Source organism: Podarcis tiliguerta, assembly GCF_965153285.1.
Source record: "Podarcis tiliguerta genome assembly, chromosome: 16".
Taxonomy (NCBI): domain Eukaryota; kingdom Metazoa; phylum Chordata; class Lepidosauria; order Squamata; family Lacertidae; genus Podarcis; species Podarcis tiliguerta.
This window is the reverse complement of record NC_139549.1, coordinates 39468301-39496100: the sequence shown is the minus strand read 5'-3', so window position 1 is coordinate 39496100 and position 27800 is coordinate 39468301. Positions and strand designations below refer to the sequence as shown.

Here is a 27800-nt window from a genome sequence, read left to right as displayed (position 1 = left end):
ACAAGGCCAGGGATTGTGGTTGGTTTTGTCCCAACACAAGCAGGGAAGAATGAAGTGGGTGCAATTCATTTCTGCACAGTAAGCCTTATCTTATGGCCTTCTATGAACAGGCAGAGCCGAGTGCTCTGGAGGGCAGTCAATGCAGCTGTGTTTCTGGAGCATAGATGCACAGGAGCAGAGAAAGCTGCCTTTTGCCCACTGGTCCATCAAATCAGAAACTGAGACGGCTTCTCTAAATCAGGGGCATCCTTGGAAAATGGGGACACTTGGAGGGTCTGTGCTGTGGCTCACCAACTGATGCAGTAGAGAGGCAAGGGAAATGCTGAGGATTGACCTGAGAACCCTCCCAATATATAGGTCTATAGGTTTGCACAGTGGCGTAGCGTGGGGGGTGCAGGGGGGCCCGGCCGCACCGGGCGCAACATCTGGGGGGGGGGCACGCTCACACTCGCAGCTCTCTGCCCCTACCTGGCTCACTCACTCTCTCTCACTGCAGTGCTGGCTGTGCGAATCCGATCCGAGCCACCGGGTCGCCGCCCACTGTGGAGGGGAGGGTGCCAGGCGTGCGGTGCGGTGTGGAGAGAGAGAGAGGGACTATCTGGGGGAGGGACAGTGCAGCGGGGGGGGGGCGCAAATTACTTGCCTTGCCCCAGGTTAGGGGGCGCAAATTACTTGCCTTGCCCTGGGTGCTGACAACCCACGCTACGCCACTGGGTTTGCAAGTGGTGGAATGGCAAGCATGCTGCTAGATCCATTAAGAGGGAGTGCTGTTCAGACCCGCCCTGTGCTGTCTGGCCATCTACTCCCCCTGGCTTGCATTACGTCACCTGCTGCCGTGTGGTTCAACAGCTGCCACTTAAGATATCCCACACTAGGCAACAAATCTAGTACATATTACTCCGAGGTGGAAAAAGATCACTGGTGTAGGCAGTTCTTATTTTTCCAAGGCTATCTATGCTTGCATTTGTGCACCCTATAACTGACTCTGTTTATTTGCAGCTTGGATCAAAATGCAGAGCACTGCCAATTGTAGGTTTGTGAAGGTATTGAGGGGTTCCTAATAGAATGAAAAAACGGAAATGCATGGGATTCCTATTTTATATAGATTTTTAGTGGGCTTTAAATTTTATTTTTTAAAAACATAGCATTTGCTTCCTCCAGTGCTAAGCATGATACTTATATACAGTATTTATTTTGAACACTGATAATTGACTGTAACAAAGAGATTAACTGCTTGATTTAAAGAAAAAATCACATTGTGAAGGCCTGTCTAAACAGTGCAGTTTTCAGAAGGCGTGTGAAAGAAGGCAGGGACAGTTCCTATTGAACCTCTACTGGCAGGGAGTTCCACAGGGCAGGGTTGTCATTGCATGTGCCCTACAAATGAGCTGTTTGGTTCCTCCCCCAAAATTAACCAGGTCACTCTTCCACACACAGTATATGCTGTTAAAAGGGTTTCAAATACAGTGGTACCTCGGGTTAAGTACTTCTGGAGGTCCGTTCTTAACCTGAAACTGTTCTTAACCTGAAGCACCACTTTAGCTAATGGGGCCTCCCGCTGCCGCCGCACCGCCAGAGCACGATTTCTGTTCTCATCCTGAAGCAAAGTTCTTAACCTGAAGCACTATTTCTGGGTTAGCGGAGTCTGTAACCTGAAGCGTATGTAACCTGAAGCGTATGTAACCCGAGGTACCACTGTATTTGTTGAATCCAGAACTTCTGTGTCCAGATGTTGGACATCTTGATGTCTCCATAATCTTTATGAAGGCAGACTATGATAGTTACCCATTATGATTACTACATTTATATTCTACCTTTCTCTCAAGATATGTGCATGGTTCTCCCCAATCTCCATTTTTATCCTCATGACAGCCTTGTGAGGTAGGTTAGGCTTGAGAGACCGTGACTAGCCTAAAGTCCCCCAGTGAGTTTTATGGCTGAATTGCAACAGGGGTAAACTGACCCTGAATTTCTGGGTTCTTGTTAGTTGCTGTAGCTTGTATAGATGGTTAAAGTTTTATTGGTTGTGTTTGTTGCAGCTCGTTTTTGTGCTTTATTGTGTAAGATGCTTTGGGTCGCATTTATGAGGAAAGTGACTAATGACTAATGGTCTGTGGTAGATTTGTCCTGGATTGAATTTCAGTGTTCTATAATTTCGGTTTCTGTGGGCGGTGAATGCTAATTAACATCATCTTGGGTCATCTCCTTCAGCCACCCAATTTCACTGGCTCTGGGAATGTGCTGGTATCAGTGAGTAACGTATTTACATATATTGCTGAAAAGGAGTGAAGGTCAGGTGTTCTGTCTGGGTGAACTGGGAAGTCCATGAAAGAGAACTCAACTTGATACTGAAAATTCATTTAAAAATTAGCATTTCTACAGTCCTCTCGTTCTTCAAACTGCTTTGCAAACATTTACAGCTGCCCTATCCTATCAGCAGTGTTTTCCCTGTTTTATTTTATTTGTTTTAAAGATTTATATCCTACCTTTCCCAGAGTGCGACCGTTCCCAGAGTGGCTCACCAAGTATTAAAATGAAAAAACCCAACATTATAAAAAGCTCCAAAAATAAATGGATCCAAATTTTATTTATTTCAGGTATTTCTTACACGCTCTTCACCACAAAGTCCAGGGTGGGTGATATTTTAAAAACAAACAAACCCAATTTATAATCAGTATGAAAGAATATGAACATACAATTTTGAAAGAGAGGAGCAGAAGAAACTCAGCCACAGCAGAATTAATGTTTTATTTATTGGCTGATGGGCAGCGAGCTAACCCTACTGGGTTGCCTGCTTGACCCAGTTCTGCATGGGAACTTCATCATGTAGCTGATCCCCGAAGAAAGCAGATTTGCTAGCCCTGTGCCCAGTGCTCTGCTTGGAAAGGGACTTTGATAGGTGGGCAGGATAACCAGGTGATTGACAGGTGGGTCATCTCACCCACCTGTCAGAGTTTACCTATGTGGGGTGGGGTCAGATAATAACCTGGCTTTCCATGCCAAAACGGTTCTCCACCCATGCTTCACAGCAACTGGAACGATATTTATAAAATATTGTTCAGCTGCTTGAAGAGTGGGCACCATGTCTGCACCATAACACACAGGTGTGGTCCTTCAACCCAGAAGATACCAAATTGGCAGTGTGCAATCTTCAAGGGACTGGCACCCATTGCTTGCTTCTTCTAGACTTGGCTGGGTTGGGATGGTTGTTGGTAGACCAGCAGGTTTCTCTGCCAGTGTTTGAGGGCTCATCCAGACTTCCACTTGCCCTCTCAATCAGAAAACCACGGCAAAACCACTTGGACCTGTGCCTATAAGGAATGGGACAAGCAGAAAACCACTCATGGGACATGGGGAAGTGTGGATGAGCCCTTGAGTCTGGCAGAAGGTTACCATGTCCTGTTAAATTCTGTTACTGTATTGTTGTTATTATTTTTCCAAGGGACCATTGAAGTTGACCCTGCTTAAGAGGTTGTGCCAACTGCTTTGAGTTGCACAAGGCTGACAATCTTGCTAGCCTCTTTAAAGCGTAATTTCTTAGCAGAGTGCCTTGTTAAGAATTTAATATCACATAGAAGTGAGAGAGAGGGAGTTTTATGTGTGCTGGGCCCACCTTGCTTAGGTAAAACTCTGTCACAGGCAGGATGCGGTGGTGACGTTGTAGAGGAGTGGTTAGCTGAGGAAATGCTTTGGATTCTGAAATCGAGTTCCTGGTAAAATGACAGCTTAATGAGAAGGTGCCAGAGATCAAAGGCGGAAGGAGCTTGCTTAAATTAACCGTCACAACTTTGCCCTGAATCTGTAGGTGGGGAGTTGCCCTTGTGGGCGTTTTTTATCATAGGCTGTGTAAATACTGTTTCGGTTTTTCATTGTGTTGGCTGAGACTAACCTATCTTCAATTTGCATAACATTTTTTTAAAAAAAGTTAAAACACTCTCATTTAACGTGGTCAGATTAATCTCTACCTCCTCGCTCTTGCACAAATCTTTGAGGAGATTCCAGTTCATTGATTTAATATTTCTGGTATGTAGATGTTTTAATTCAGATGGCTGTAACCATTGTTTGTCTTTATTTTTATGCCAGTAGTTTGGCTTATGAATTGCTTCTTGTTTTTACAGTGTTACCTGCCTTTGATTTTCTTCTGAGTTTTATTATTATTATTTGCATTTTTTTATTATTAAGGAAGCATGATAAGTTTTGAAAACAAATGGTCAACTTTTCCAAGTATTGTTCAAAGTTTTGCTATGCTTTCTACATATTTGCTACCTCAAACCTAGAGGCGCACCTTATAAAACAAATAAGCAGTCGCTAAATTTCCCTAAGCAAAGTAGCTGGCCCTTTCTAGGCCCAAGATGGTGGAAGGAGGGGTCCTGGCCCAGCTGAGGCACTGGCTCTGCTGTGATGTTACACCCATTGCCCCATTCTTACATTCGGTGAGCACGTCTGGGTCTGCAACAGGATTACAGCAGCAATCCCTACGCCCCCCCCACGTGTTCATTTTGATGGTATATATTGAAAGTGGGGGACTTTTTTTTCACCTGAGGGCCACAATCCCTTCCAGAGAACCTTCTGAGGGGCCACATGCCAGCGGTGGGTGGGGCAGAGGCAAAAGTGAGCAGAGCAGCAGGTGTGAATTTTGCATTTTGTTCAGTCTGCCAGTTTCTACTCAGGACCCCCACGCCCTTGGTCCTCCATCCATTCAAGCAAGCAAGCGACATTCCTGTTGTTCAAGGACACATTCCAGGCAGGCACAAACAGTCAGGGAGGGTGTGAAGCAGGGCTGGTAAGAGGCATGGCCAGAGAAGGGGGGGAAGAGTCCAAGGGGCCAGATAAAGATACTTCGGGGGCCACAGTTGCTTCTGGTTCCCCATGCCAGGTATGAACAGGATTCCCGTGAGAAGGAGTGTAATGCAGGGCTTTCGCCACACAATTGGGGAACCTACTTTTCCAGGGTTTATGATCCTGTGGCGAGAACCCTGCAGTCATTTAAAGATGAGTGCCGAGAGGTGGGGGCGGTTGGGGTGCTGCCACAGCTCCCCTCTCACACTTATTGAATGTATGAAAGGGTGAATATTGGCATTCACCCTTATTGATCCACGAGGCAATAAATAATGTTGAAATATCACTCTGGCGAGGAAATAATTGTATGTCAAACTTCTAAGAATTCAAATTCGCTCTGAATGTGGAAACAGAGTGTTCCAGAAGTTTCCCCACAAACCTTGTTCTAACTCTACTTAATAGACAAGATATTAATAATGAGCGCCATGACAGAAGTTTATGTCAAGTCAAGCCAAGAATTCACTCTCCCTCGCTCTGCTTTGACAACCAGAGCAACAAATGGCAGTTTGCACTAACAATGTGTAAGAGCGTGTCTAAGAAGACTCTGTCAGGAATGGATATATAATGCTTTTTTTTTGCTACTGACCTGTGGAAATGTTGCAGGTTAAGAAGACAGGACAATTAGTCATATATAGCTCTCCAAAGAGACATCTTCATTCATTTATACAGTTCAGCTGCAGGGCTAGTTCTTGGAATCTAAATGAATTGGTGCGACAATGGACTTCTGTATGAAACGAGGTCAGGCCTGGAGCGATTGAAAGGGAGCCCCTCTGCCTAGTCCGGCCAGTGACGGAGAAACGTCCACAGAAGGCAATCGTTTTTGGAGAGCTTTCAGATAAATGCTCATCCAAAATCGGATGGCTGAATTGCACCTTTTAAATATCTCAGGATGTGTGCCGACAGCGAATTCTGTAAATTAATCACATGCTGTGTGAAGATGGCTGCCCCGAATCTCATGCCATTCAGCTTATTTGGATGACCTCAAGTTGTAGTGTAATGAGAGAGAAGAAGAATAAATTCTCTCCACCATAGCTGTCAACTTTTCCCTTTTCTTGCAAGGAATCCTATTCGGAATAAGAGAATTTCCCTTAAAAAAAGGAAAACGTTGACAGCTATGCTCTCCACCCAAAGCATGCATAAATTCTATAAACCTCTTTCATGGCCCATCGTTACTTAGCATCCTTTTTAGAAGCTAACACCACCACTGCAAACATTTTAGTCTTTCCTGTAGTCTTACTGTTGACACTGAATTTTAAGGTTACAGTGACCCTGGGGAGGATATTCTAGTATCAGTTACTCCCGTCTTGTTCTTGGTTCATGAATGTTTTAAGATGGCTGCTGCAGCTGCTTCGACTTTTTGCAACAATATTGTGAGAGTCCTGTCCTTATTGTAGAAAACAGGATTCTGCATATTATTATTTTTTTAAAGAGCTTAATAGGAAAAATATCCTGATGCAGGGATAATGTTTTGGACGTGGTCCATAGAAATCTGGGTTTCAATCCTCACCCAGCCAGGTATCTTCCTGGATGATGTTGGGACAGTCACCTTCTCTTGGTCTAAACTCAAGCAGTGATAGAGCCATATGACTCTCTCAGGGCAGGGAGTTCCTTAGGCAGAGGGTGCCAGCCCAGAAAAGGCTTCCTGGCTCATTGTCACCCTGTTAATACCTGAAGGGATAGAAAGAAAGGGTATCTGTGGTTGATCTCAATTTATCTCAGTGTTTTCATAAATAAATAAAATGTCACTTGCAGTGGTGCTTAGAATGGAGTGAGACATTTTGTGTGTCTGTGTGAGATAATGGGGAGGGGGCAGCAGTCCCACATGCCAGATGAACATAATCTCAAAATCCTCTGCTTTCATTTAACCAAAGTTTCTAGCATTTGTAGAACTAGAGATGTGAAGCAAAATGTTCTCATTTTGCTGTGAGAACATCGCTTGCTCTACCGTTCAGTGTTTTATCCCCACTCCACTCCCAGAGGCAGGGGGATTCTGAAGATGCTTTAATGACCGGTTAGGTAAAAATCTGCCCTGATGAACATGGCTCGGGTGGTAATTCTGTCTCGGTGGGGGATGCACCCTATGAGACCAGCTTGAAAGAGTATTTTTGGCACACAGATCTTTGTTAGAAATGTTTCCTGAATTGCGGCCACAAATCTTGTCACCAAGTGTGTGGTTTTGAGACTAGTAGAGGTTTTTTTTTTTAAAAAAAGAGATGTTCTGGTGTTGCTCAGCAATAGAATACAGAAGGAGCCCTGCTGGATCAGACTTAAAGGCTCATCTAGAGCCCAGCATCCCGTTTTCTACTGTGGCCAAGCAGGACATGAGCTCAGGAGCCCTTGCCTGCCTTTCCCCCGCAAAAGGCCTTAGGCTGGGGGTGGTACTCGGCCATTTTGACTAGTACCCAGGAGCAGATGCCAGCTTTCATTCTTGTAAATGCAAATGTTTTCATATAGACTGCAACCCTTTGAGAGTCAAGGCATCTCCTTGATTCTGTGTCCATGTATACTTTGAGCATTACAGTTTTCTCTGCAAGCAGAAAGCTATTTTTTAAAAAAAAAATAGAGGGAAGAGTTACATTTATTCTGCTCTGAGGTATTTTCCCTGGATGTCATTTACCGGAATAAGATTTTTTAAAGTCCCATGTTAACCTTTGCAGTGCGAAGAATTATTTTTGTGTGTCGTGTATCCTGCCCTTTTCCCCAGGGAGATATAACCAATGTATGTGGGAATATCTCATTTTTCTTGCAGCAACCCTGTGGGATTAATTTAGAAGGAGAGTGAGTGGCTCTAATGTCACTTAAATCAAGATTTGTGATGGAGCTAAAATTTGAATTTGGGTCCAAGCCCAACATGCTAACCATTATGACAGAATGGCAAATATGCTTGGGTGTATTTTTTCTTCTAATTCAAAAATGGGAATATTTTGAGCACAGGACCATTGAATTCATGCTTAACTATTCTGAATGGTGCAGCCTCCCCCCACCCCAAGTCTTATCAAAAAGCTCCATCTGTTCTTGTATTTCCTTGGGTTAAATTCACAAACATAACTGCTGCCTGATTTTCCAGTTCAGCCAGGATAAGTATTTCGATTCAAAATTCACACATCGAAACATTGACATGAGAAACTAAGATTCGTACAGTGTGAGAGTGAAAATAGTGTGTATGGGTGTTCTCTTTCATCAGCGGGCTCCAATTGAAAGGCAATTTGTCACCCAAGAGCTGGAGAAGGACCTTTTTGTCCCCAAACCTTGCTCAGGGGCTCACAGAAGTACAAGAAGTGGCTGCCTAGTGCTGGAAACAGGATGTTGGGGAGTGTGGTGTGATCATCAAGCTCAGTGGGCTTCACACTCTCTGGGGTTCCTCAGAACATTCTTGGGCATACCTCAGATAGATGATCAGTAACAGCAGATAAGCCTCACTGGAAGATTGGTCATCCCTACCTGTCTAGTTGTGACAGTATCGCCATGAAATTCATTTCTGGTGGTTGTTGGGCTACCTCTCCCATCATCCTTGCATATTGGCTATCCTGGCTGGAGCTGACAGGGATTGGAGTCAAGAAACACTTTACGTTTCCCACCCCTGATTTATTGGGGTGGCTTACTGACAATTTTGATATATCCAGTGCTTTTTGTGGTAAAAAATGAGCTCCCGGTACTTATATATTGATAAGAGGCTTGTGTACTAGCACAAAATGGCTGCCATGCGCAGCTGATGAAAGGTGTCAGGACTCTGTACCAATGAGTACTGTCACCAAAAAGCCATTTATACGTTTTATTTTAAATGTAGGAATCCTGTGGGATTGTGCACTTAGTCATAGTGTTATTGTCATTGTTACTAGTTGATAATTAGATTCCATATAACTTATCATTGCATTTGCTAGAAATGTAAACATCGGTGCTATTCTTAATACTGGCTTTCTCTCCCCTTCCCAGGCTATGAGCATCAGCAAAGCAATCAACACTCTGGAAGCACCAGTCAAAGAGAAACATGCCCGCAGTATCCTTTTTTCCGACCACGTCACTTGTTCGCTTGGCTTCCTTAAGTTAAATTTGTTATTAGTGCTATTTAATAATAACACTAATTTAATAAAGTATTAAATTTCGTAAAGTACACTTAAGTACAAATTTATTAAAGTAGACATTTAATAAAGTACACATTCAGTAACGAATATACTATCTGGTGGTTTACAGAGTAACTTCCAAAAATGACAGACCAGTGTCTCATTTCCTCCTCTTCCTCTGTAATATGTAATGCCTCATGTTCTGGGTGCCATTTGCTGTGAGTTTTTTCCACTTACATATCAGAAGATGAGGTAAACCAAAGAGTGTATCACAAGAGGAAAACTCAGCAATGCTAAAAATCAAATCCATAAAACCTGTTGAAAACAAACATATTTCTATCAAATTTTGGTGAATACAGAATACAGGATTACTTATGATGTTCTTTATTTAGAAGACAATCCTTCATTGATTTGGTGATGTTCAGAGCAGTGACTCAAAAGCTGTGGTAGAAATTAAGATAAATATTACTTATTTATTACATTTATACCCCACCTTCTCTTCAACGCTTAAATGTTTCTAAGTGCTTCTGCGGCTGTTTTTCCATTGTTGGTGGTGGGAAAGTCTCTTAGGAGGCTGGCCGTGTTTCGTTGTCCTTCCTCCCTGCCCCCTTAAACACCTTGAATTTCAAACTGCCCTTAACTCCCATGAAGGAATTATTCTGGGGACTCATCATGAGAAAGGAGCATTTACTTTTTGGTCATACGCAATTGGTCTCCCTTTGCCCAGCAGCGCCATCCTCAGTTGGAAGTTTTGCCACGTTCTCCACAAAGTCCTCCGCGATGGGCATCCAAATGTAAGTTTGCTGGCCTCCTGCCATTCAACCAGTGTGAAAAAGACCTTTGACGGAAGAAAAGAGGCAATATACTTTAAACTGTACACATTCTAGGTGAGACAGTGTGTACACTGTGATCGAGAAAACAACAGAAACTATGTCCAGAAATTATTCACCCCAATAGCTTGATGGTGTGACAAGAAAAGCTGGATTTTGCAACCACTGTCAATTATTATCACCTGTCACTGCCCTTAAGCTTGTTAAGTGTATATGTTATTTAAGTGTATATGTCGAGATCAGCCCTCCAGATGTCCAAACAGGATTCCACATGAGGTGGGTGCTTTTAGGAAACATGTTCAGATGCAGCCAGACCACTGCATAATACATAATCCTTCAGGCTCGAAGTATAAGTTCATAAAGGCTCGCAAAATCCTCTTTTTTTTGTTCTGCTGTTAGTCCCTGTACTATGGGAATATAATTTAAAAGTACATACATCTGCAAATATCAAGAATATTGCCAGCACTAAATTGATACAGACAACAACTTCAGATGCTGAAGACTAGAGCATTGGAGAAGTCCATATCATGTGCCCCAATTAGACCTTTTCTGCATTATACCTCCAACATCTATCTGTAGGAGGTGTTGCCTTCTTACAAAGGCCTTGTAGAGTTTTGTATACATGAAACAATTTTTGCTGGGTCAATCTCAGTTTCAAACCTAAAGAAACATTCTTTGTGGTCCCTAAAGCAGTTTTCCATCCTCTGGGTTGTATGATACAGTCTAATTCCTGTTCCACATCTCTCTAACCCTTTCGGTTGCCTGTAGGTATTAGGCAGGTGCCTTTGCTGTAGTGTTTCCAATGCCTGCTAAAACCTTTTTGCTTTTGTTTAGCCTACTCAGACATGTAATTTCATCATGTACATTCATTTTCAAAATAAACAGATTTTGAAAATTTTTACTGTATTTTGATAATGTTATTTAATCTACTGTTTTTAAAGTCTGTTTTGCTATTTTTAATGAATATTCTATTTCATGTAAACTGCTTAGATTTTTTTTATTAAGTGTTCTATAAATCTTGTAAAAAATAAAAATTAATTAATTAAGCCTGGTGGACCTTTTATAGAAGAATAGACAGGGATCAGTATAATATCCTTTGGAAAACAGGTCCTGAATTTCTGATGTGGCCAATTTTCTTGTGCTCCTAAGTTTTCTTCACACACTGTCTTCTCTAGGTTCTTCAAGATTGTCAGCGATATCGAAGTAACATCCGAGAAACTGGAGACCTCTGGGTGAGTTCCAGAAATGTGCTTCCAGCTGGATGCTCCAACTTTGAATTTTATACTGGATTGAGAACACTTTCTTCAAATGTTGTCCTGGATATAGAACAAAGATCCCTGGTCAGCAACTATGCCTGGTCTGCCCTGTTGGGGGTTATTTTGAACTGGAAGTGTGGAATTGGCGGGGGGGGGGGGGGCGTCGGCGGCACAAGGCTGCCTTCCATCTTTCTCCAAAGACCAGGTGCTGCTGATCTATAGTCTTATCATGGCTTTTAACGTTTCCAAGGGGAGCGGGGTAAATGTCATTTCCCAAGAGACAGATTTTGTTTTGAGGCTATCAATTGCTGATCTAAGCCAGTGGAGTTAGAGAGCCAATGTGGTGTATTGCTTAGATTGCTAGATTAGAACTTGGGAGGTACCAGGGTTCAAAGTTGTCACACAGCAACAAAGCTCACTGGGTCACCTTTGGCCCGCCACCATCTTTCAGCTTCACTTCAAGGTTGTTGTTGGGTGGGGAGAACTGTGTACAGCAACCCTGAGCTCCTTGGAGAAAAGGTGGGATATAAATGTAAAAATAAACAAATAAACCTGACTCTCCCCCCCCCCATCCCTTTTAATGAAACGTTTATTTTTCCTTGTTAGGGCCACCTACATGATCGATACGGCCAGCTCGTAAACATTTATACCAAACTTTTGCTCACCAAAATCTCCTTCCATCTAAAGGTAATTTCTGTTTATGCAGTTCCTGCACACCTTATCTTCTCAGTGGTCTTTTCTGTAGGGTTGCTACTCTCCAGTTTGTGGGAAGGGGCTCATCTAGTTTCAACCCCAAGAGCTGCATCCCAGCAGGGGCATTATGGGAGTTCCCTCCCACTGCCTGTTTCTCCCTCCTGTCAAGCAGGAAAGATTATTGTAGCTGTCTGCAGTGGACCTCCACAAGGAAATTAGTCTGACTTACGAGGGTTGGAAGGCATGCTGACCTGCCTTAAACTGTGGTTGTCTCCCAGCTGGGATTCTGCTTAGGGTCCCTCCAGACTGGTGTTTCATTGTGGACGTACTCGGCAAACATGTTATTGACAGAATAATAGTGCATTAGTAGTAGATTTATTTTGCTTTGTTAGTAGTTCTGTGATGCTTCCCCAATGATACCACATTATTGCTGTAAGCACAACTTTTGCAGGAAATTACAGGATATGTACTTCTTTAGAGATGAAGCATCTTTTCTTCAGATGCAGCTTGAATGCTCAATGAAAAGGATGTCTGGAGGGGCTCTAAACTGTGTTGGGTTAGGTAACTAGTACTGAAAATCTGGTAAACTTGAGATTCTGCCTAGCTCAGCTCAGCATTCCACTTACCATTTCTAGCCATTGCCCTGCCAGATGGCACCTTAGCCCTGGCCTCCACCCCATTACCTTTCTGGAGAGAAGCAGTGTTTTCAATGTTTTGGCTGAATCACATTGTTTAGTTCATGTTATAGGTAACTACATAATACTCATTCCACAGTTGTAAGAAAATATTTTAGTAAGACTGCACCTACACTTCGGAACTCCCTGCCTGTTGACACCAGGCAGGTGCCTTTGCTGTATTCTTTTCACTATTCTTTTTGTTTAGGAACCCTATCCTACTCCTATCCAGACATGTAGATGTCAGCATGCTTTAATCCATTTTAATGTTAATTAATTTTAAATGTTAAATGTTCTTAATTGATTTTAACATCTTTTTATTGAAAATTTAAATATTTATTATGGGACGCGGGTGGCGCTGTGGGTAAAAGCCTCAGTGCCTAGGACTTGCTGATCGAAAGGTCGGCAGTTCGAATCCCCGCGGCGGGGTGTGCTCCCGTTGTTCGGTCCCAGCGCCTGCCAACCTAGCAGTTCGAAAGCACCCCTAAGTGCAAGTAGATAAATAGGGACCGCTTACTAGCGGGAAGGTAAACGGCGTTTCCGTGTGCGGCTCTGGCTCGCCAGAGCAGCGATGTCACGCTGGACACGTGACCCGGAAGTGTCTCCGGACAGCGCTGGCCCTTGGCCTCTTTGAGTGAGATGGGCGCACAACCCTAGAGTCTGTCAAGACTGGCCCGTACGGGCAGGGGTACCTTTACCTTTACCTAAATATTTATTATAAACTGCATAGATGTTTTACTACAATCAAGTAGTATATAATTTTTTAAAATTTAATTTAATATGTAGCCCTGAACTGTCCACTCTTACAACCACATCCTATCATAAGATATTTTTCTGGGCATGAGAATTAACCTAATGTGTGAATGCACTGGGGGCATGTGGGCAAAACAAGGAAAGCTGCCTTATACTAAGGGTTTATCTACACTTACCTTTCCTCTGTGCGTTTTAAAGCCTTGTGTCTGAGTGCCTTTTTTGTTTACTCTGGAGGTTTCCCCACACTAACCTGCTCTTTAAAGCTGAATTGAAGCAAATGGCAATCTGGGGAAAACTTGAATTGCCATTTGTTGCACCTCAGCTTTAAAGAGTGGGCTTTTGAAGGGAAAGCTCCAGGAAAAGAGAAAAGAGTGCTCAGACACGGAGCTTTAAGGCACAGACCATGCCTGGAAAGAACAGGATAAAAGATAAGTGTGTGAGTCATATCATTTGGTTCATCTAGCACAGTATTGTCTACAGCGACTGGCTGTGGCTCTTGAAGGTTTCAGAGAGGGTCCTCTTCCAGTTCTACCTGGAGATGCCAGGGATTGAACCTGGGACTTTCTGCAAGCAAGGCAGGTGGTCTTCCACTCTTTCTGTGTCTCTTTGTCTCTCTTTGGGTTTGGTTATGGCAAGGCAGCCATCTCCTAGTGAATGAATGCCAATTCTTATTTTTTCTCCTCCAAAGCACCCTGAATTCCCCCCAGGCCTGGAAGTGACTGACGAAGTGCTAGAAAAGGCTGCAGGAACAGATGTGAATAACATGTAAGTTTCCCCTGCCCACCCAGTCCCCCACCTTTCTGGTTACTTGACATCTTCCACAAAGCATAATGGCTGCCTTTGTTCCCTGGGTACAAATGGAGTGTCCCAAGTGTGAAATGTACCTCATTAAAGATGCTTTGGATAGGAGCCCAAGTAGCACCTTGGCTGCCTAGTTCCGATATTAACTGATCCTGCCAGATCAGTGTTGCCTAAACTTCCGAAACCTAGATTACAATTTTGTGGTGCTCTCATTTTTCTGGATTAAAACTAGAGGCACAGTTTTGCTCTTACACTCAACAAGATCTGTCTATGTTCTCAGTCAGCTCCCAGAATGTTGGGCAAGCCTCTTTCTTGCAGCTGTGGGACAGCCCAGTTAATATTATCTCTTGGCATTTCACACTCCCCTTTAGTCTAGGTGCCCAGGAATGGGGCTGTGTTTTTTGGCCATGGAATGCTTCAGAGATTCCCCCATGCCTACCAGCTGAAATGTAGGCAACATCCAGGAATCACTCCGGGTTGATTCAGATGTAATGCCAAACCATGGCTTGCTCTATCCATTGTGTAGACTCCAAGTTGTGACTTTGTGTCTTCCCCAATGCACAGGCAAACCATGGATTGTGAGGTTTGTGTGTCTCAGCCATGCTGGCTAGGGCTGATGGGAGTCCATCATCACCTGGAGGAGACAAAAGATTTTAAAAAACATGGTATACCATTTCTGAAAAGGCAGGCTAATGGCAGGATATTTTGACAGTTGATGCTCCTTGTTTTATGTCTCATTAAAAAAAAATTTTTATAGCTTTCAGCTCACAGTTGAGATGTTTGATTACATGGATTGCGAACTCAAACTGGCAGAATCAGGTAAGCTGACTTCAGTTCCTTCCTTTGTTTCCAACTTTCTTTCTCTCTTTTTGTTCATAAAATTGTGTGTGCTCCAGGATTGTCAACAGTGCCCCCACTCAAAAGTTCTGGCTTACTCCTATGATTGTAACAGCAGCAGCTGCAGAAAGTGAGAGTCAGAGCTTTCCACAACACAGCTATAGGCGTTATTTGTGGATCAAACGGCTGCTGAAAGTACAGGAGCAAGACAGACTAGTTGTTTGTTTGTTTGTTTGTTTGTTTGTTTGTTTGTTTGATAGGTTGGCAGCCCTTAGCATATTTTGTGGATGCTAGTGTAATTCCAAAATACATATTCTGCACAAAGACAGTCTGAATTCAGCAACCTGTGTAAATTACTCATGCTTTTGGAACCCTCCCTCTCAAACAAAACCCCTCAGACGTCTTTCTTTGTCAGCTTCGCTTCAGTTCTCCAATAAACAGAGGCAGAGCGCTGGTCTCTCCCCACCTTGGCTTTGCTGGTTTGTGACTACCAGCCAACAAACGTGTTAATACTCCTTTAGAAATTTATTATTATTCTCATTATTACTATTGTTATCACTCAAAGTACAACTCAGGACTTACCCACGCTAACTTTTTCCTTTGCTCTTTCTAGATAGAGGTCTGCACTTTAGTGCTTTGTGCTCAAGTGTGTGTGTGTTCTTTTTGCCCCAAACTTTTACCACAAAACACCCTCTTTAAAGCTGAATTGGAGCAAATGTCAATTCAGGTTTTCCACAGCTTAACATTTGCTCCCATTGAGCTTTAAAAAGTGGGTTTTCATAGGGAAAGCTCTGGAGCAAAAAAGGGAAAAAAAGGTGCTTGGACATGGAGCATTAAATAATGAACCATGCCTGGAAAGAGCAAAGATAAGAGTGGATGTGTCCTCTGTTGGCCCAGAACCTACAGCATTTATGTTCAGACAGGTTCAGAAACTACTCTCAGGTTTAAGCTCCTTCTAGCCATCAGGACGCATTATTTCTAGCTATTTGCTATGATAATACTAGGCAGAAGCCTCTCTTCTGCAGGAACCAAGGCAATGGTGTTCTCATTCCAGACTTCCACATGTGGCATTTCTGAGCACAGAGCTTCTCTTGGCGCAGATCATTGAATGGCCCTTGCCTTGGGGTGTTGCAGGTCATGACTGTGCTGCTCTCAGTCATTGGAACGACCTGGTATTCTTTCTGTTGCCAGGCAAGGCTGTCTGTGCTCCTAGTTAATGATTTCATAATCTGAGAAGATTGTGCTTGGTCCTGCCCAGCAGCAACCTGAGTAAACAAAGGTGATAGGAGCTGAAGCTGCCAGTTCAGTCACGGGGAAATCACAGTCCTCCGGTGCGCACTGGTTCCTTTAACAGGCCAGTTGTCCTATGCCTTTTATAACCTCAGATGTTAACAATTTCAGAAACTAGGAATCTCCCTGCTGGATTCCAAACAAAAGCCCCCATAGATTTCCCTCCCCATCTGCCAAATAAAGTGGTGACTGGTGCTCTTTGGGACTGATGGAGCAGGAGGAACCAGAGCCAATCACAGGCAGAGCCAACAAATTCTAGTTTGTTCCCCACCCTCCTCCCTGCCAAGTTCTACATGGGCAATACCGAGACTAAAGAGGAAGCTGATATTATCAAGGTCACCCCCTGAGCCGCTTGCAACTAAGAAGGCAGGCAGGTGAGCACTGACTAAGTGCAGATTGATGTTGATAGGGCTCCGTTTGCCATAACAGACCAGCCTCCACTGGCCAAATACGTTATCCAACCTTGCGGCAGGGTGTGAAGGAGGATGCCAACTGCTGTGTTTTGTCCCTGGCACCTGGCGATTGGAGGCATGCTGCCCCAGAACAAGGAAGGTTATTTATTTAGAAGATTTACATCTCTGTTTTTCTAGACTTGGTTACAGCAGTTGTGGAAGCATGCACCATTTTATATAAGCTGCAAAGTTCAGTTAAGCTTCCCGTTTGATTTTTATGTATTATGCACATAAGCATGTGTGTGTGTCATTGGTTTTATTTAAATATGCACAGGCACACACATACAGAGGTGTATATACTGCCAACTTGTTTGCTGTGCTGTTTAGTTGTGTCTAGGACTAATTGATTGGAGATATAGAATATGTATATGCACACACACAATCTTAGAAGCAGTCGAACAGTAGATGAAGAGGTCCTGTTTCCTGTAAGTACATTGTCAAACACTAAGTAATAATATATGAAAAACAAATGATCAAACAGAGAGAGAGAGAATGCTGTTTAATTAAATGTTTCAGCTGAGGAAGGTCGAAACCAAAATGTTCATCTAAATAGTATTTTAAATCTCTATTTTAATTTATAAACCTACATATAAATAAGCATGCACACATACAATTCTATGATTCTATGAACATGCACACAGATACTGGGGTATCTAGAGACCTTCCAGTAATCCAGCAGCAGTAGCAGCAGCAGCAGCTGTATTTGTTATTATTAAAGGCACCATCTCAGTCTTAGCTTTCCATCCATAGAGGATACTCAAGGCAATAAAATGCAATAAAAACAGGCCTCAAATCAGTATTTGAAATTTCCTTTCCTTTGTTCAGTTTTCAGACAGCTCAACACCTCCATGGCTGTCTCCCAGATGTCAGCAGTTCAGTGCCGCCTGGCTCCCCTCATTCAAGTGATCCAAGACTGCAGCCACCTCTACCATTACACTGTGAAGCTGATGTTCAAGCTCCATTCCTGTAAGTCGCTCTTGTGGGGGTGTGGAAGCATACCATGGTTCAGGTGCAGTTCTGGGACATTTGGGGAACGGTCCATGGCTCAGTTGTTAGGGCAGATGAACTGCATGTAGGTTTGTTCTCTCTGGTTCTGTCTCTGGTGTCTCCCAGTTAAAGAAAGAATCTCAGGTGATGGGAAAGAGGCTGACCAGAAATTCATCAGCCAGTTAGAGAAGGTGTCAGTCTACCAGAAGATGTTGCCACTGCTCTTAAGGTGGCCATACTTGAACAAGGAAACTTCTAAACCACAATTTGTAAAGAAGTTAAACTCTTATTCATTTGTGGCTGAGTAGAGACAGTGGTTTCGTTTCCCATTCCAGATGTTAATTTACTCCCCGTTGTCAGTTCGATTGTTTCATCACTTGTCACTGCATTCTATCTCTCTTTGAATTCTCACTCTCTGTACTTTTTGTATTTAATTTTTCTCTGACCTTACCTCCTTACGACCCTCCTCATCCCTTATCACTGTCTGTGTGCATGTGTGAATGCAACCAAGGATTACACTTCATGCATTTGATGAGATGGACTCTAATTCATGAAAGCATATGGTATAATAAAATATTTTAGTTCTCTTGGTTGATTTTTTTCCAGTCATAGTGGACGATTCTGGATGAACAAAGAGTCTGAGCTGGTATAAGGCAGCTTCTTGGGCTCACAAGTTCAAGTTGTTTTTGCACTCTGATCAGGGAAGTTTTGGAGGACTTCAGATGTCCCGCGAAGGTTTCTCAATAAAAAGATGAGTCACTGAGCTGTGGCCCTTCCCCACAGCAGGGGTTGGGCAGAAAGCTGCTTGGGGTCCACTGGAAAATCACCAGATGGATTGCAGTAGATAAGTACTCACCATCATCATTTATTAAAGTTCTATACTGCCCTCCACCTGAAAATCACATGGCAGTTTACAATATAAAACCACAAAAATAGATACCGTAATAACAAACAGAAACAATAACACACACACACACCCCACAGTTTAAAAGACCATAGGGTTTCTGACTCCCTGGTCCGCATGGCTTATCTCACCTCCTGTCACTGCGGCTCACTGAGAGGAAAAGGTTGACATGGTGCAAACACACTGTTGGGAGCACTGGATTGGCTTCAACAGTGCATTTGCACCGTGCTGACCTTTCCCCTGCAGTGATGCTATCTGGTAAGCCTTACCAACTGCTGCTGCTCCCAGTAGTTTACATAGGGAGTGAGTCAGACCATGGGCCCATCCAGTTCAGTATTGTCAATACTGACCAGCAGTGGCTCTCCAGGATTTAAGGCACTGAGCCTTTCCCAGCTCTGCCTCAAGGTGCTGAGTACTGAACCGAGGATGCAAAGCGGATGTTGTACCACTAACTGCTGAGCTCTGGCCCTTCCCCAAAGCAATGGAAAAATCAGAAGAAGCAGACTCCAAATGCTTGAAGGAAAACTGATCTCTTTATTTAAATCTTCCTTTAAGCACCTGGATGTTATTCCTCTGCTTTCCCTCCCTCTATCCATGTTTTCTGGGTTTTTCTGGTTGGTTTTCAACAATAGCAAGAATAACAACAAAAAGGCTTCCCTTCTGTTCTAAACTAGGCTGGTAAAATTAAAATAGCTGGGGTGCTGGGGTGGGAGAATCAGGTGTGTGGAAGGGTCAGCTGTCAGCTCACTATTGAAAACTAGTCCCTGAGCTGAACATCTATCTCCTCTGAGCATCATGGTCTTTAATTTTAAGTGTAGGTCTGTCTTCTGAGGATGGACCAGTCAGTCAGTTCCTCATTTTTACAGGCTTAAGCTCTGTTTCCTCCCTTCCCAGATCAGTTTGCTTGGATTATTTAAAAATGAATTTAATGAAAATTTATCATTTTAGTGTGCACTTCTCCAGATATACACATTTTAATACAATTTTACCTAATACACTCATTTTTGCAGTGTTTTCCTCTAATATTCTGCACTTTATTCTGCAACATATGCTTGGCTGGAGAACAGCTTTGCTATGTCCTCCGCAAAGTATGAGGATGAGAGAGTGAATGATTTGCCTAAGGCTATGTGGGAAATAGGTTTTTTGGGTGGGACAGCTATGGTGAGATTTGAACTCAAGATTTCACAGTTCACAGCATAGCAGCTGTGCCATACTAGCAGCTCAAGGTTTTTAGCCTTTGGTTACCTCTTATCCTTTTAGGGTCTTCTGCCAAACAAATGGGCTCTGAATGGAGTTTATGGATAGTATTCTTTAAAAAAAGCAAAGCCATAAATAACACTCGAAATCAATAAACCATACAGTCCAGACTTTCCCAACCTCGTGCCCTCCAGATGTTGCTAAATTCCAGCTCCCATCATCTCTGACTCCACTGGTTGAACTGGTGGGAACTGGAGTCCAACAAAATGGCGGTTAAGATACAGACTGCCCTTTAAGGCTATGTAGAGCCTGTTATTTGTATTCCACAATGAGAAAGAATTTACTTGAAAGGTGGGTAATAATAATATCTGTCTTGCTGATGTATGTGAGAGAAATCCCTGCTGATATTTATCTGCTTTCCCCCTTCTAGATCTCTCTACACTAGCTTCCTTCTTTACAGTGGCCTTTCTATCTTTCTTCTTTTTAATTTTAAAAAGGGATTCCCAAGGGGGGAAACCAGCATTCACAGGTTTTCATTCCACCTTCCGTTAGGGAGCTTAAGTATATCCTGCCGTTGGCTTTTCTGAAACCAGGATTCAGTTCCCAGAAGGACAGGACTAACCTTTAAATATGTCATAAGTTTTGCACAAGACTTATGCTAAGGAAAGCCGGAGGATTATTAAGCATATTTGTGTACAGTTGGCCAGATTTGCATTAATTTTGCTGAAGCCATAGAGAGAGAGGGCGTGCAAGGGAGAAGCTGAAGCCTGGAAAGACCTGCTTATTTTGATTGTGAACGATGTGCTTCCTTAAGAGTTCCAACAGCCAGGCATTAAATCAGCCATATTATTTATTTCATAAAATTTATACATTGCTTGATTGTTTAAAAATACTCTCAAAGCATTTTAGAAAACAGAAAAGAGTAAAGGCAATAAAAGATTCGCAGCCAGAAGCCACATTCCTTTCTGGGAATAATAGAATCCAACTCACTGTTATGTGTTTAAAGATGAAAACAGAAGGACCAAAGCTTAGTGGTATTGCTTGCTTTGCATGCAACAGATCCCAGATTCAATCCCTGGTATCTCCAGTTAGGGTCTAAAACCATCAGTGAGCTAAATGGAGTTTTCCTTTGAAATAGCTGCCAGGACCTCTGCTTTCGGAACCATGACTTTTCCAAAAGTGCTTCTCTTCCTCTTCTCCCAAACTTTCAAAACCTGCAGCTCAGTGGCAGAGCATTTGCCTTGCATGCAGAGGGCTTCAGGTTCAATCTCCAGCACATCCACGTAGAACTGGGAACATTCATTGCCCGAAACCCTGGAGAGCTGCTGCCAGTCAGTGTAGGAAGTACTGAGCTAGATAGACCAATGCCCTGACTCGGCATAAGGTCACTACCTATATTCCTAGCAGATTGTGAAAGAAAGCCTTGCTCGGGTGCCAGGTGTGCTTTTCTCTGGCTCAAACCCCTGTGTTTGCTTTCTTGGCAAATGGTCCATTAAAGTCTTGGACAGCACGTTTCTTTCTTTTGCCTTCCTCAGGTCTCCCGGCTGATACGCTGCAAGGGCATCGTGACCGTTTCCATGAGCAGTTCCGTAGGTAATATAATAATTAGAATTATATTTATTTTTGTATTCAGCTTTAATCCGCCTTTTCCCCTGACAGGGCTCGAGGCAGCTTACAGCTAAAAGCATATTTTAAAAGCAGTCATTAAAAAACAAATAAATAGGCATGGGACTGCACTGTAAAACATTATTTTAGAGATAGGAGAGAAAAGTGAGTTTAAAAGAAGCGTATATACACCCTTCTCTGGTGAAAACCAGGTAATGACTTGTGGCCTGCGTTTCCATCTGTGCCTGGGCTGAACTACATCACATAGGATGGAATGGAAATCTTTGTGCTTAAGCTCACCATTGAGATTTTTAGAAAACACCACCCCTACTAGTGGGCTTCTGGTTGGCCATCGTGGAAACCACAAAGCTGGAGTAGATGGTCCCTTGCCTCATCCACCAGGATTCCTCTTGCGTTCTTAAGAGTCAGACCACCTTGCTGTTGGTTTCAGTATTGACAATTCTGTTTCCCCTCTCCTCTCTGTAGCCTCAAAAGCTTTTTCAAAAGAGCATCGGACATGCTGTATTTCAAGCGGCTCATCCAGATCCCACGGCTGCCTGAGGTACAGTCTATCTTCTGCCTTCTCCTGCTGCTCCCCAACCCTGACAATCTGGGGCTAGGTCACCCACTACCAATGCCCCCAACTCCTACTGTTTGTAAAGCATTTCCTGAAATTTACCCTAGTTTACCCTAGGAAATTCACTGTGTGTGAGAGGGGGGTGGAGAGGGAGAAAGCACCTGTCTGCCCGATCCAGTCTCTGGGTGTGTATTTGTGAGGCTGCATTTATGAGGGTGCCATCTAGCTTCACCTGCACTGTAAATGTGCCTGACTCCTTTTCTTCCTCCTCCATTAGAACCCACCTAACTTTCTGCGGGCATCAGCCCTGGCCGAGCACGTGAAGCCTGTTGTGGTGATCCCAGAAGAAGAAGCCCCTGAGGACGAAGAGCCAGAGAACCTGATTGAGATCAGTACAGCCCCAACTGTGGAGCAACAGGTGAGAAATGCTAAGGGGGTCTCTGGAGTGGTGAGCTCCACCCACCACTTTTAGGTGCACCCCCACCAGCACTGGATTTAGGGCTGTGCAGATTGTTCCCCACACGAGGTGTTGAGCTAAGGGAGCACAACACCTAGAAGATCCATGGGTGGGGGTTGCAATTCTGGCCTTGCACAGGGAGACATATTATGAAAGATTACCAAAGACTGCCCCTGCCCCCACTAGAAGGGGCTTATGAGGGAATGTGGCAGTAGGAACGGGAAAAGACCATTCTCTCCCCTCCCCCTTTAGTGCATTTGCTGGGTGGGACCACATCATTTTGCTTTAAGGAAAAAAAATTATCTGAAAAAGAGTAGGAATTTGATGAAGTGCAGTGGGTATAGGGGAAAAGATGCCCAACCTCCCACCAAGCTGCATCCCTTCCCTATAAAAAGTGGCTCTTCGTTTCGTTTCGTTTTAAAATGGTTTTAAGATGCTATTCTTAGCCGACTTGTAAATGCCTTACAAAGTTGAAAGGATGGCTAAGCTTAAAAAGAAGAAAAGAAAGAGATGTGTGTTGACTGCGCTTGGAATAAAGCCAGGAAACAAACTTGGCCATTGTGCTTGGGTCATGCATTTACAAAGCTGTAAAAATTGGACACACAAAATTCTTGGCAGCGATTGCAACGTTTTCCAAATGAAGCTTTGCTTTCGTTCGTTGTTTCCTGGCTGCTGGTATTTGCTCACTATGTGATGACGTTCGCAGTCCAAACTGGAAGTGCTGCCAGGGCCAGTCTAGGAGGTGCAGGTCTGGGAACCCTGCAGAACCCAGAGGGCTGTGCCAGGGGTGTTCCAGCTTGGCTTGGCATCTTCTCGTGGGAGGCAATGCATGGTCGTGTGGGCTTCCCAGTAAGAGCTGTGGAGCTGGAATCCAGCATGACAGCTCCAACTTCTGCAACACAGCATTTGAAGAAAAATAAAGACACCTTTGTCCACCCCGTATGGTAAAATAGTGTCAGTGTGTGGTGCAGCCCCACTTTCTCAGGGAAGGCAAGAGTGGCCAGGGGGCAGGGGTTGGAAGGCACTTGTTTCAAGGGTCATGCTGACATTTCCATGGCTTATTCTTTTACCATTGTGGCATCTCAGTGCTTCCACACAGAGGATCTTTCAGAAGCATAATGGATCTCAGGCGTGCTGCAGAAACAGTTCCGTGTGCAATAGTGCAATTTATTTAGTTGTAGATACATGATAAATAAAATGATGTAATACTGTATCTCCCTAGGAATACAAAGCCTTTATACCACATAGCCATAAACATGAAGCTTCCCCTTCATTGTCAGTCTTTTTAATATTTGTTTCCGCAGAATGTGTCTGATATATTTGAACAGACCTTTGGACCACCCAATGGAATAAGAGATGATAGGTAAGGGTGTTTATCAGCAAAATCTCTCTCTCTCTCTCTCTCTCTCTCTCTCTCTCTCTCTCTCTCTGTGTGTGTGTGTGTGTCTATGTGTGTGTGTTTTTAAGCTGGCATCTTAATAATAAGGTTTAGCATTTATGCACCATTCGGACTATTTTAACAGAAAAAGTTGTATTTGCAATAACAGTCCTGTAAAGTAGATCAGTATTATCATATCTCTCAGCGCTGTTGTTTATGTAGCCAAAAGAGTAAAACCCATTACCCAAGGAAGAGATTTCCTTGGTGGTTCGCACCCAAGGTTTGCAGACATTTGTGGAATTTTAGGCAGCATGTGGGGCAGAACAGCCCAGTGGGAGCTGAACCTGGTCAGTGGGTGCAAAATACAGGATGACTGTTGGAGTACCCCAGAACAGGGTGGTCCAATGTGCAGCTGGCCCTCAAGGCCATTTTTTGGCAGCCCTTGGCAACAGTGGATGCCCCCACCCCCCAGCCCTCCTGAGGCTCTGGGCTTTAGGGAGGAGGCATGAGGGTTCTGACAGGGTCCGGGACTCCTTCCTCCTCCTCCGCAAAGCCTATTTGGCACTTTCCCAGCTTTGGGAAGGAGGTGCGAGGGACCCCAAAGCCCAGCGCCTCACTTAGCTGGCTTGGGGGGCATCAGATTTTGGCCTTACCCACCCACTCACCCCCCTTGTGACAAGGCAATGAGTGGCCCACATGTTCCATGTCAAAGTACTATTGCGGCTCACTTGGTATAAAATGTTTGTCCTCCCTGCCCTAGAAGAGGACACACCTTGAACCTACTATGGGGGTACTCCATACTGCAACTTCTTGGTTACAGACTCCACTATCCCAGTATTGCTGGCAGGAGGTGGGTAGTTTGAGGCTGAGACAAAGAAAAGGAGAGGCTCTGATGTGGCCCTGAAGCCTTTGCAGCAGAGCAGAGATTTGCCCTGGAGGCCTTGAGCTCATAGCTCTTCATCACTATACAACATCAACTCAGAGCATTCCTGTGTTTTCAAAACCTTTTAACCCTCAGGGATCTCCAAATTGAAAACCTGAAGAAAGAAGTGGATCTTCTTCGAGCAGAGCTGGAGAGGATTAAGCTTGAGGTAACAGGGGGCACTCTGTGTGCTTGTGTGTGTAGGCAAAGTGAGATGTCTTACTCCAGTTAATAACTATGATACATTGGAATTAAGTGGATTCATGGAGATTGCATAATCCTAAGGAAAACGCATATACATATTTTGCAGGAATTCATAATACCCAGCATAGAATTGATGTCTTTCTACCATCAGCATCATTACATCCCTTTACTAGCTGATATGACATTGATATTCCCATTATAGCTGATCACTCAGCAGTAATACTGGAATATAATTTATCTAAAAGCCAGGAAGATATGAGGAGATGGTATCTTAATATATCATTATTAAATGAAAAAAACTTCATTTAATATATAACCCAAGAAACGCAAATATATTTTAAAAATAACTCCAAATCTTCAATGTCAAGACTGATGGAATGGGAAGGATATAAAACTTACATCAGAGGGAAGATAATATCCTTCTCTGCCAACAAGGCCAAGCTGCAAATATTTAAAGAAAATAATCTAAAAATTTCTTTTAAAACACTATGGGGCAATATGGCAAATAACCCATCTAAGGTTACATATGAAAGAATACAACAACAAACATTAGAAATGAATAATATACTAGCTCAAAAAATTGAGTTCAGCCTACTAAGACAAATATATTGGGAACAGGCAGAAAGACCGATATTGAAAGATATTGAAAGGTGGGGACCTCTAAACCTCTCCCTTTGGGGAAAGGTTAATGTCCTCAAAATGAATGTTGTTCAAGAGCTTTTATACATTCTTAAAGGATTACTAATGTATATTCCCAAATTATACTTCCCAAAAATAAATCAACTATTTAGATCATGCCTGTGGGGTACAAAGCCACCAAAAATATCACTACATAAAATGCAACTTCCAACTAAGGCAGGCGGCTTTGGGCTCCCAAATCTGGAATTGTATCACCAGGCTTACTTGCTGAGTAAGACTAATTATTGGAGAGCTAGCAGGAATCCCAATTGGGCTACTCTCGAATATAGTTTCTTTGAACCTCTTGTAGGGTGGACTAAACTTGGCTCCAATTTTAGGAAATATCCTATTATGCTGGAGACTATTAAAGCACCTATAAAAATTTGAATGAATATAAATAAAAATAATAAGGATGACCGCTATCAGCATAAGAAATTAACAATATGGGCCAACGCAAAATTAAAAATAGGAAATCAAGTAATAATTTGGCAAAATTGGATGAAAAAAGGTATTTTGACATTGACTCAATTAATTGATGAAAATTACAAATTTGTGGAATAGAAGACTTTGGAAGTAAAGTATGGATTAACCAGTAAAACACAATGGCAATACATCCAATTGAACATATGTTGTAAAGGCAGTTTGGCCCTGACACTATAGCAGCATCGGAAACACCTATGCCGCTACAAGGTTTAACTTTTGCAACAAAAACGAAAAACTCTATACTTGCACTATATAAAACCCTACTCAATAGGAAGAAATATGATTTAGAATATGATAGACAAAAATGGAGTGAAGAGTTAGGGGTACAGATAACAAATGATATATGGGAGTCAAGTATAAAATCAACAGAAATAGCCTCTATGGATCTAAGACTAAGACTTATTCAACGGAAGATAATATTCAGAGTCCACTGGACTCCAAGAAAACTATACCAGAAGAAAATAACAAGTGCAGACAACTGCTGGAGCTGTGGGAGTAAAAAGGCAAACTTACCGTATTTTTTGCCCTATAGGACGCACTGGCCCATAGGACGCACCTAGATTTGGGGGGGGGAATAAAGGGGGAAAATCCCCCCCGACGCGAGCTTCCCCCTCCCCCAGCCTCCAGAACGGGACCCAGAGCGATGCCGAAGCTGCGTGCAGCTTCGGCATCGCTCTGGGAGCTTGCGGGGCTAGGGGAGGGGGAAGCCCTCCGCCAGCCTCCAAACCAGGTCAGGAGACAGCGGGATGGCGCGCTGCACCTCCCCGCTGTCCCCCGGGTTTGCGGGACTGGCGACGGGGAGGAGCAGGCTTCTCCCCCCTGCCAGCCTTCTAACCAAGTCGGGGGACAGCAGGATGGCGGCGATCCGCCTCCCCGCTGTCCCCCGAGCTTGTGGGGCTGGCGGTGGGGCTCTCCTGAAGCCTGGAGAGCAAGAGGGGTCGGTGCGCACCGACCCCTCTCGCTCTCCAGGCTTCAGCAAAAGCCTGCATTCGCCCCATAGGACGCACACACATTTCCCCTTCATTTTTGGAGGGGAAAAAGTGCATCCTATAGGGCGAAAAATACGGTAGTATATATGTTGATTAACTGCCCGATGATAATATCATTTTGGTGCGAGGTGAGGATATTTATAGCAAGAGTAATAAAAAGAAATTGTTATTTAGGGGAACCGAATTTAATTCTAAATTATATTCTGGAAATGTGGGAGATTTCAAGGGGTAAAAAAAAATGGATGTACCGTGCTATATTAGAAGCAAAAAAAATTGTTTTGATGAATTGGAAGAGCCGCAAAAAGATTTCATGGAGCACATAGATTGATAATATGGACATATTAGCTACATACGAATGAATTGCATGTCGATGCAAAATAAGAATGGATAAATATGAAGAAATCTGGAACGAATATTTAAGCAATAAGGCGGATAGTGGTGGGAAGTAGGGGGAGGAGAGGTGAGAAAATATTGTTTAAAAAGGTGTAGTCATAGGTATATCAGTGTATTCAAATCAGAATTGTCAAATTGTAGTATTGTTATTATGATTTTTGTTGTATGTGTCTGCGGTTGATTTTATCGAAAAAATGATTAAATAAATTTTTTAAAAGTGAGATGTCTTACTTTGGGTGCTACAAAAAGGAAGTAAACTGATAGTTTTTTATATTTTTACTGCTAGGGAGTAGGGAAGAGGCGCTTGTGAGATTTTGTATGTCAAGTGCTAAATGAGCATTGCTTGCCTTGCATAATTCGGCAGAGAGTTGGTGAGAGTTGGCATCTAGTGAGCTTTATGGCCATGTAAGGATTTGGTCCCAGGCCGACCATTGCACCACATTGACACTTGCTGCTTCCCTCAGTGGCCAGTAAGATGCCTGTGTGGGAAGCCCAAAAGCAAAGGGCACAAGAGCATCCTGCTTCTGATCCTGCAGGTAA

At 43.3% G+C, this 27800-nt stretch overlaps 1 protein-coding gene across 1 annotated transcript in view; it reads left to right on the top strand.

Annotated features, from left to right (window-relative positions):
- Nucleotides 1–27800, top strand: part of HIP1R (huntingtin interacting protein 1 related) — a 65244-nt gene that overhangs the window by 17185 nt on the left and 20259 nt on the right. The window contains exons 2-13 of the mRNA XM_083418177.1: nucleotides 8773–8836; nucleotides 9552–9694; nucleotides 10906–10962; nucleotides 11593–11673; nucleotides 13795–13871; nucleotides 14665–14726; nucleotides 17312–17452; nucleotides 21110–21167; nucleotides 21666–21741; nucleotides 22034–22174; nucleotides 23518–23576; nucleotides 24610–24682. Of these exons, the coding sequence (XP_083274303.1) occupies nucleotides 8773–8836; nucleotides 9552–9694; nucleotides 10906–10962; nucleotides 11593–11673; nucleotides 13795–13871; nucleotides 14665–14726; nucleotides 17312–17452; nucleotides 21110–21167; nucleotides 21666–21741; nucleotides 22034–22174; nucleotides 23518–23576; nucleotides 24610–24682 (1032 nt within the window). The remainder of the gene's footprint in view (nucleotides 1–8772; nucleotides 8837–9551; nucleotides 9695–10905; nucleotides 10963–11592; nucleotides 11674–13794; nucleotides 13872–14664; nucleotides 14727–17311; nucleotides 17453–21109; nucleotides 21168–21665; nucleotides 21742–22033; nucleotides 22175–23517; nucleotides 23577–24609; nucleotides 24683–27800) is intronic.